General features: G+C 51.5%; 1 protein-coding gene across 1 annotated transcript; it reads left to right on the top strand.

The window, feature by feature from the left end:
- On the top strand, positions 4,468–5,484 carry TMSB10 (thymosin beta 10). The gene is given in 3 exon segments (NM_001097482.1): positions 4,468–4,530; positions 4,803–4,917; positions 5,198–5,484. Coding segments are annotated over 2 exon segments (129 nt in total). The 5' UTR covers positions 4,468–4,530; positions 4,803–4,817; the 3' UTR covers positions 5,227–5,484.

Genomic DNA, 10,188 nt, shown 5'->3' with positions numbered 1-10,188 from the left:
AGATTGGCACCACTAAGTTAGGCTTTTTCTATCTCATGGGAAAATGAGCGGTGTTGCTACAGAAAAAAATTCCCCAAACTTAGTGATTTACAAAAACTGCAACATTGATTTTGCTCAGGAATCTGCAATTTGGCCAGAGACAGCTTGTGTCTGCTCCACTCAGCATTACCTCATGCACTTGCATGCTTAGTGGTTGATGCTGGCTGTTGGCTCAGCTGAGGCTTGTGGCTGGACTGCCTGTAAGTGGCCTTTCCTTGTAGATGCTTGGTTTTCTGAGTGTGAAGGCACCCTGAGAGAGAGTTAGGCAGAGCTGTGTGGCTCATAAATCAAACAGCATAATTTCTGCCACATTTTATTCACTAGAAGAAAGTCATGAAGGAGAGTCTATACTCAGAAATTAGTGGGACAAGTGTCAAAGAATGTCCAGTCATTTTAAATCCACTGCCCCGGAGTTCCTGTTGTGGCGCAGTGGTTAACGAATCCAACTAGGAACCATGAGGTTGCAGGTTCAGTCCCTGCCCTTGCTCAGTGGGTTAACGATCCAGCGTTGCTGTGAGCTGTGGTGTAGGTTGCAGATGCGGCTTGGATCCGGCATTGCTGTGGCTCTAGTGTAGGCCGGTGGCTACAGCTCCGATTGGACCCCTAGCTGGGAACCTCCATGTGCCGCGGGAGCGGCCCAAAAAATAGCAAAAAAAAGACAAAAAGACAAAAAACAAACAAACAAAAAAAAAAACCCACTGCCCAGGAGTTCTTGTTGTAGCTCAGCACATTAAGAACCTGACCAGTATCCATGAGGATACAGGTACGATCCCTGGCCTAGCTCAATGGGTTAAAGGATCTGGCACTGCTAAGACCTGTCATGTAGGTCGGCGGATGCGGCTCTAATCTGGTGTTGCTGTGGCTGTGGCTGGCGTAGGCCTGAGGCTGCAGCTCTGATTTGACTCTTAGCCTGGGAACTTCCATATTCTACAGGTGCAGTCCTAAAAAGAAAGAAAAAAAATGTAAATTAAAAAAAATAAAACTTTTGCTATAGGATTGAATGAAACTAAAAGGTGTGAACTTTGTTCTTTTTTTTTTTTTTTTATTTTTTTGGGGGGAGGTCTTTTTGCCTTTTTCTAGGGCCACTACCGCAGCATATGGAGGTTCCCAGGCTAGGGGTCCAATCAGAGCTGTAGCCGCCGGCCTACACCAGAGCCACAGCAACTCAGGATCCAAGCCGTGTCTGCGACCTACACCACATGAACTTTGTTCTTAAGCAACAAATGCCTAAGAGGCTACCTGCTTTCTTAGATCTGGGCCACAGAGATGTACTGGGTGAAAATAGACAATGTCTGCAAGTCTACCTAGAGCTCTTAAGTCTGGAAATCCTGCAAGCTTGATATGTTTGAAATGTGTCTCTCCACAGCTCTATCTAGAAGAATTAGATTCCTTTGTTTCCCAAATAAAAGTTGGGAAATTCTCTTTGGCACAGCAGATTAAGGATCTGGCATTGTCACTACAGTGGCTTGGGTCATTGCTGTGGCTCAAGTTCGATCTCTGGCCCAGGAACTTCCACATGCCATGAGTGGGGCTGGAAAAAAAGGGAGGGGAGGTTAAGAAATGGAGTTCACCGTGGGTCCAAACAGAGACAATTGAATATTTCCATGCTCAAGCCAAAGGTGGGGGGACTAGGAAGGTAATACCTAAATAACACTTGGCACTGCATCTAAAAAGCAATCCAGGGCCAGGGAGACCCTCCCAATAGTCCATGTCTCTGAGTGTCATGCTCAAGTTTGGCAGATCCCTTCAATTGTGCCTGGTAGAGACTACTCCAAGTTCATCTGCCCCCTGCTTTCTTTTACACCTGGGAGCACAGCCTGACTACTTTTCCCAGCCTTGCATTACCCAGGTTCCCATGTGACTCAGTCCTGGCCAAACAGAGGAAGGCGAAAGTAGTGGAGACTACCTCCAAGCCCTGGTCTGTAAACATTCTAGTGCAGTCCTCTGTCTTCTCTTTTCCCATCCACTGGCTGGATGGGGTAAATATCCAGAACCTAGAGGTGGGCAGAGTGAAGGGGTCTGGGTACATGAGTCACTGCATGAAGGAAAGCTACCTGAGCAGAAACTGCATAACATATCACTGCTTGAATGGAAAATAAAATTGATTGCACTAAGCCCCTTCGAGAGTTGTTTGTTATGGTTGTTTGCCCACCCTCACTAGAAAGTTGGATTTTATTATTTATTTATTTATTTATTTTCACTGTAGGGCTGCATATGGAAATTCCAAGGCTAGGGGTCAAATTGGAGCTGCAGCTTCCAGCCAACACCACAGCCACAGCAACGCAGGATCCGAGACAAGTCTGTGACCTACATCACAGTTCACGGCAACATGGGATTCTTAACCCACTGAGTGAGGCTAGGGACCAAACCTGTATCCTCATGAATACTAGTTGGGTTCATTACCACTAAGCCACGAGGGGAACTCCCAAAGTTGGATTTTTATTTAAGAAATCTTCATCCTCCTTCCTCTCCCACCATGACTGGAATATACTTCCCCATTCCACGGATTTGGCTGTTAACAGACATGAGGTGACATAACATGCTTTTACACACACTTCAACCCTTCTGCATTCTCTTGGGCAACAGCCCTCTTGCTGTTTTCCCATCACCTAGAGAAGAACAAGCCCCAGCTAGATCCTGTGCCAGAGCATGAGACACACCTGTGAAGCACAGCTGGCTCCAGCCAGCAGCATGGAGCCAAAGTCTAGCCTAGCCCAACCCAACAGCTCCTTCCTGCAGATGAATGAGTGAGAATAAGTGATTATTTTAAGCCACTGAGTTTTTCTGGTAGCTTGTTACACAGCATATTGTGGCAATTGTTAGCTGATACACTTAATGAAGTGTGATTGTGCCATTCTTATGGGCTGCGATGTTAAGCTTCCATTTGATGACTGTTCTTTATCTCATCTAAGTTCTATGCCAAAACTCTTTTACACATGAAGAGGACAAGAAAAAACTTGCCCAAGATCACATAAGGAGTTTGGTATATCAAATTCATAAACCTAAATATATTTTCTTCTCTTCCAAACGCACTGAGGGAGCATGAAATAAAGCAGGTAAAATCGGGAAGGGATGGGACAGAATGTAGGATGATATACCAAGTGCCACTTTATACATACTTGGTGGAGTTCCCACCGTGGCTCAGTGGAATGGAAATCTGACTAGTATCCATAAGAACGCAGGTTTGATCCCTGGCCTCCCTCAGTGGGTTAAGGATCTGGCGCTTCTGGGAGCTGCTGTGTAGGTCGTAGTCGTAGCTGGGTTCCTGCGTTGCTGTGGTGTAGGCCAGTGGCTACAGCTGCAATTAGACCCCAGCCTGGGAATCTCCATATGCCATGGGTGCGGCCCTAGAAAGACATCCCCCCCCAAAAAAAATGCTTGGTAATACTACTCCTTGTCGTTGGACAGTCCAGGGCGAATAAAACAATGTCCAGCTTTACTCCCTGTGTTGTTAATTTATGGTACTTAAAAACGTTGCGCAGGATGAAAATACAAGTTTTCTAACAAAGATCGGAATAACTGCATTATAGCACTCCTATAACGGGTTAAAGAGGAAAGCAAAAACCTTTATAGAGACATTTTCAAGGTTAACTCAAGGAGGAAAACCGAACGTTGGTACACAGCGTTCCTAGAAGCCCTGTGAGAGAAAGAACATTGCGAGCCCCTTGCTGCCACCACCGCATTTCAGACAATGCTTTGTAACAAGCGCCCAAGAGAGGCAGATCAGCCAAGGATCCTGGAGGAGCTGTTCAGCTCGGGGAAGGGAGACAACCGGCCCACAATCTGAGCAAGGAGCAGTGGAAACCCATCTGCATCCCCATCTCCACCCCGTGTTTTCACCTCTAGGACCCTGGGCTGGGATTCTTTCAGTGCGAAACCCCGCAGGGATTCACCTCCCCAAGGAGAGGAAAAGAGGGTAGGGAATTTCTTATGGGTGTAAAGGCAAAAGACGCGGGGACTGAAAGACGCGGGGACTGCACAGGGGTGGGGTGTCTCTTGCGAGTGGGGACTGCTGCAGAGAGCGCGAGCACGCCCGCACAGCCACACTCAAAACGACCCGCTACACATTCACAGCAAACCATACACCCCTCCCCCGCCCGCCCCTCACGCACCTTCTGCGGGTGCGCAACAGATTAGCGGAGAGGGGAGTGAAACCTCGTAGGAAAACGAGTGCCTGGTGCCCGACCTGGGGGCGCCTGCAGCCTCTAGGCCGGTGGCTCCGCGAGCTGGGAGCACAGAGCTCAAAGGCCCCGCGCGCGCGGGAAGAGCCGCACCCAGCCCAGCGGGTAGCCCTGAGGCGGGCGTGGCAGGGAAGCTAGGCTTTTTGTTGGCCCCGCCCCCTGGCCTCCGGCCCCGCCCCCGCTGCAGCGGGCGAGAGGCGGGGCTGGGCGCGGTGTATATAAGGCGAGGGGCGGGCGCCGCTCTTTTGTCTCTTGCTGCAGCGAGGCGAGTGCGAGTAGCAGCACCTTGGGCTTTCAGCGGAACTTCTCGGTGAGCCGCGCGCTGGGCGGGGGCCCCATTGGGTTGGGAACTGAGCGGGTTTCCCTAGCAGAAGCGCAGCGGCTGCTTAGGGCGCGCTTCCCCGACGGGACGCCCTGGCCCGCCACGCCCTGGGGCTGCGGAAGCGGTGCAGAAAGCTCCCAGATCCTCGGCCTCGGGGCTGCCGGGAACGCCCCGGCTTTTAGTGCCACGTCGAGTGGCGGCGGCGGGGAGCGCGGAGGGGGCCGCAGGCCCCAGGCCAACTGCCTTGGTTTGCCCGCTAGGATTGTTATAAGAAAATGGCAGACAAGCCGGACATGGGCGAAATCAACAGCTTCGATAAGGCCAAGCTGAAGAAGACGGAGACGCAGGAGAAGAACACCCTGCCCACCAAAGAGAGTAAGTGCATCCCCGCCTCCGGGTACGCGGGCCCCTGCCCAGCCCCCACCCACACTTCCCGTTAGCCCAGCGCCCCCACCCCATCCGGCCGGTGCCTCCCATTGGGCGGCCCCAGCACCCCCTTTCTGTTAGACAAAGCGCTTGTCTATCCCCAGCCCCATGCCCGTTTCTTAATCCCCAGACGTCTTGGGCGCCTCGCCCACACCAGGTTTGTAGCGCCTCGGTTGGGGGATTGCAAGGAAGTCCCCATCCCCCAATGTCCGCTTCCTGCTCTCCACAGCCATTGAGCAGGAGAAGCAAGCCAAGTGAAATTTCCTAAGAACCGGGAGGATTCTCCACCCCCAACATCTTGGAGACCCTAATCGGGATGTGGAGGAAGAGCCACCTGCAAGATGGACACAAGCGACAAGCTGCACTGTGAACCCGGGCGCTCTGTGCCGATGCCATCGGCCCCTGGGTCTCCGAAGGGACCCTCCAATCGGACTGCCAAATTATCCGGTTTGCCCTGGGATATTATAGAAAATTATTTGTATGATTAATGAAAATAAACACACCTCGTGGCATGGCTGGCGTGGTCTGAGTCTCTTAGTTGAGTATGCGTGGGTAGTGCCGGCTGCAGCAAAGCCCCACGCGCCGGAGTTCCTGCCGCAGAGCGGGGGAGGGGGTCGTAGGATGGGCTGGCTTGGAGGGACCGTCTTTTCGTTTGACTTGACCTGCTTCTCCATAAGATTTAAGTGGGTTATCAGTCTCTTGCTCTTATAATACAATCTATGCAAAAATTTAACCCCACTGTTCACTGCTGGAAGCCTTTTTGGAAAATGCCTTTTCAGAAGAGCAGGATTTGTTTTTGATAAGCTTTTAGAGTCCACTGTTTTTCTTGGCCTCCGCCTAGTTCTGATTAACTCTGAGAGAACAGTGATTTCAAGTCTGAGAAGAAAGGGGGAAAGATTGAATCCGGAATGTTGGGAATTGGGCGAGGTCACAAAGTCTCCAAGAGGCTTTCTCTTGGAGCTTGAAGGAGGAGGCATTGGAACAAAAACAAAGGCGGGATCCAGGAAAAGAACATCAGGACTGGAGGAACCAACACCAGAACTAGAGGAGCGGTGGGGGACAGCCTAGCTTTTTGTCTTTTAACCCTAGCTCAGAACCTTCCACAAAAGCGGTTAGCCATTAGAGGGAGTGCTGGGCTGAACCGCCCCCGCTGCTGTGATCAGCAGGAAGGGTGGGGATGGGAGGGAGGGCGGGGGCCCACCGGGGCAGCGGCGCAGCCCTGCTGGGTCACACCCTCTGAACCCACAGAGGCCTGAGCACAGGAGGAGAACCTGGGGCTGCAGTGTGTTCTGAAGCAAAAGAAGCAGGCTTGTAATGCCAGGGGTGGAGTCTCCTAAGGAGGAAGAAAAGGAGGATGCATTGTGTAGTGTTTTGTGCCATTATCTGCCAGACCATCAGGGGCTGGACACTGAGTAAGGGCAGGTAATTCTTGAATGAGTTGTGATCCCTGTCCAGGGGACCTTAAAATCCAGGGGGTGAGTACACAGCAGACCACAGTCAGGAACACCTGGGCTGAGGGAGCCACTGCCCATTTGGCATGAAGGAGTGGCTTGTCAGACCTGTGCTGGAGGGTAAGTGGGCTGGGAAGAGAAAGAAGGGAGGGAAACATTAAGAGACCACTAGGGTGAAAGTCACCAACCACTGAGTGTATGCCGTGGGCCAGGCACTGTGCTCTGAGCTTTAATTCTCAGATACTCTATGAAGGCAGTATGATTATCATCCCATTTTACAGATGGGGAAACTAAGGTTCAAAGAGACTAGGGATTTGCTAAAGTCACACAGTCTGTGAGTAGTGGAGCCAGAATCTGGGGGGCCAAGGCTGTGCTTTGGGGGAGCCAACAATCTGGATGTTCAGGACATCTGCGCATCGGTTTCAGGAGTGACCACTGCTTGAAGCATATTTATAGTCATCCCTGTTGGGTCTATTGCTAGAAGATGAAGGAAGAGAAAGCAAGAAATCACTATCTTCAAACAGTAGCACAGCTGTCTGCTGGCAAGAGGGCTTTGGAGGCTGGGAAGGGGATCAGTGTGCTGGGGTGCGCACCACTGCCATTTTTTTTTCTTTCTTTTTTTTTTTTGTCTTTTTGTTATTTCTTTGGGCCGCTTCCGCGGCATATGGAGGTTCCCAGGCTAGGGGTCGAATCGGAGCTGTAGCCATCCGCCTACACCAGAGCCACAGCAACGGGGGATCCGAGCCGCGTCTGCAACCTACACCACAGCTCACGGCAACGCCTGATCGTTAACCCACTGAGCAAGGGCAAGGGCCGAACCCGCAACCTCATGGTTCCTAGTCGGATTCGTTAACCACTGCGCCACGACGGGAACTCCCACCACTGCCATTTTTTGAGGGGGTGGTCAAGAAGGGCTTCACAGAGAAGGGGGCCTTGGAGCAAAGACGGAAAGGGACATGAGGAAGAGAAAGGTGGACACCTGAAGGCTAAGATGAGCATGTTCCTGGGCGAGCGACAGCAAGCGCACTCTTAGATGGAGTTCAGAATGTGCTGGGGCCTCAGGAAGAACAAAAGCTGGGCTGCAGCGAGCACGGAAGCTGCAGCTGCTGCTTAGGGAGCTGAGGTATGAGAGGCCAGGAGAGGGAGGAGACTGTTGCAAAGTTGGTTGCTGAGGGGTTCCCCCTCCCCCCACCCAAGGCGCCCCGTAGGCACCGCACACCTAAGTCTGTTCTGGACAAACCCCCTCTCTGGGGCTCCATCTGTCACGCATATCCCAGGACCTCTCCCCTCAGATGCCACAGGCTTCTTGTCCCCAGCGGGCACACCCGCAACAGCTCCAGAGTCCCGTTTCCTGGGACCCCTTTACTCTCAGAAGATTCCACGAGTTTCTCACCCCCCTCCCAAGAAATCCGTTCTATTCTGAAGCAACAGGGTGCCCATAAGAGCCTTCCTAAGGACTTAAGAAGACAAAAATCAGTAAGAAACTTGAGGACACTTTCGCTTTTCCACTCTGAGACAATGAGCTGATTGAATGGGGCCCGGCCAAGATGGGGGGGAAGGAGATGAGGAAGTGGGGATGGGGTGAGTCATCATCTCAGAAATCTCACACCGCATTGGTTTACAAGATAAGGCTGCCTTCCCCCACATTCTGGGCCCTGAGCTGCTTCAAGATGTGTCCATCTAGACGTCCCTCGGCCTCATGGGTAGAACCCGCAGAAGACAAACCCCGAAGGCGAAGCACTGGCCAAGAGGCCCCGCCTTCCTAGCCCCGCCTTTCCCCGCCCCCCCGCCTTTCCCCGCCCCCCCGCCTTTCCCCGCCCCCCGCCTTTCCCCGCCCCCCCGCCTTTCCCCGCCCCCCCCGCCTCTCCCCAACTCCGCCCCGCCCCGCCCCCGCCAGTGGTTGTGGAGCCGTGAGCATCACAGTGGAGAGAGCCCCAGAGCCAAGGTGTCAGAGAGCGCAGAAGCACCTCAGGCCCACCCTTTCCCCCCTCCTCCCTCCTCTTCCCCACGGTCCCTGTTCCCCGCCACCTGAGAACACTGACACCCTTGGGGAAATTACACTAAATTACCAGTTTCTGCCCTTTTCCTCCTAAGGATTCAGGAACCACTGATTAGTCCAATCACAAAATGAGGCTTGCTGTGAAGCTAACATACAATTGCAATGTTTCTTTTTCAACACACCTGAATTTCTAGTTTCATTTTCTTATTTCATTCTAAAGACAGGCTTTAATAATTACGCCTCCATGTTATGAAGAATGTTCAGGGCTTGGGACTTTGCACTGTTTAAGGGGGCACCAGGGGACTCAGGATGACAGAAGGTCCCCAAGCCCACACTCCACCTCCTATTCAATAAGCATGTGCTGAGTGCCTGGTGTGTACCCCAGGCTGCTGGAGGTGCTGGGAAATCAGTTGGCAGATGCCGCAGGGAGCACCTAGGGGAGCCTGGAAGGAAGACCCAACCTGTCTTCCCAGAATTTCCTGATTCCCCAGGTCCTTCTCCCACCCTCTTCTCTCACTTTCAGGAAACATTTCCTCTTCTCAGGCAATGTTAGGCACCCTAAAATAATGGAGTCAGAGCTCCCTTGTGGCTCGGCAGATAGGTTAAGGATCCAGTGTTGTCACTGCAGTAGCTCTGGTTACTGCAATGCCACAAGTTCAATCCCTGGCCCAGGAACTTCCCCATGCTGTTGGCACAGCCAAAAAAATAAATAAATTTTTAAAATAATAGGGAGTTCCCATCTTTGCTCAACAGTAACAAACCCCACTAGTATCCATGAGGATGTGGGTTCAATCCCTGGCCTGGCTCAGTGGGTTAAAACATCCAGCATTGCTGTGGCTCTGGTGTAGACTGCCAGTTGCAGCTCCATTTCAACCCCTAGCCTGGGAACTTCCATAGGCCATGGGTGAGGCCCTAAAAAGACAAAAAAATGAATAAATAAGTAAAAATAAAAGATAATAATAGAGTCTCACTCAGCATCCCTAATGTTAGCATCTTACTTAATCAGAGTCCAATGATCAGAATCAGGAAATTAATGGAGGAGTTCCCGCTGTGGCACAGCGGAAATGAATCTGGCTAGTATCCATGAGGATTTGGGTTCAGTCCTTGGCCTTACTCACCTCAACTCCTGGATCCGGCATGAGCTGTGGTGTAGGACACAGATGCGGCTGGGGTCCTGCGTTGCTGTGGCTGTGGTATAGGTGAGCAGCTGTAGCTATGATTTGACCCCTAGCCTGAGAACTTCCATATGCCGTTTGCGCAGTCCTAAAAAGCAGGAAAGGAAAGGAAAGGAAAGGAAAGGAAAGGAAAGGAGAGAAGGAAGGAAGGAAGGAAGGAAAGAAGGAAGGAAGAAAGAAAAAAAGAAAGAGAAAGAAAGAAAGAAAGAAAGAAAGAAAGAAAGAAAGAAAGAAAGAAAGAAAGAAAGAAAGAAAGAAAGAAAGAAAGAAAGAAAGAAATGGAGTTCCCTGGTGGCCTACTGTGGGTTAAGGATCTGGCATTGTCACTGCTGTGGCTTAGGTTGCTGCTGTGGCTTGGGTTCAGTCCCTGGCCCAGGAAATTCTTCATGCTGTTTCTCCTTGACTACAACACTCAGATCACAGAATACTCACCTCAGGCCACCAAACATGTAGCTTTTCCACATGGAGCAATTCTCTGATTCTCAGGACACCAGCTTGGTGTCCTATGGTTCTTCAGTCCTGACACTGTATCTACCTGGAGGTGGCATTAGAGCCACAAAACTGCCCCCCCCCCAATTCAGACACTACTTGCAAG

The sequence above is a fragment of the Sus scrofa genome, chromosome 3 (assembly GCF_000003025.6).
Source record: "Sus scrofa isolate TJ Tabasco breed Duroc chromosome 3, Sscrofa11.1, whole genome shotgun sequence".
Classification (NCBI taxonomy): domain Eukaryota; kingdom Metazoa; phylum Chordata; class Mammalia; order Artiodactyla; family Suidae; genus Sus; species Sus scrofa.
The sequence above is the reverse complement of the archived record's forward strand: the minus strand, read 5'-3'. Positions and strand labels throughout refer to the sequence as shown.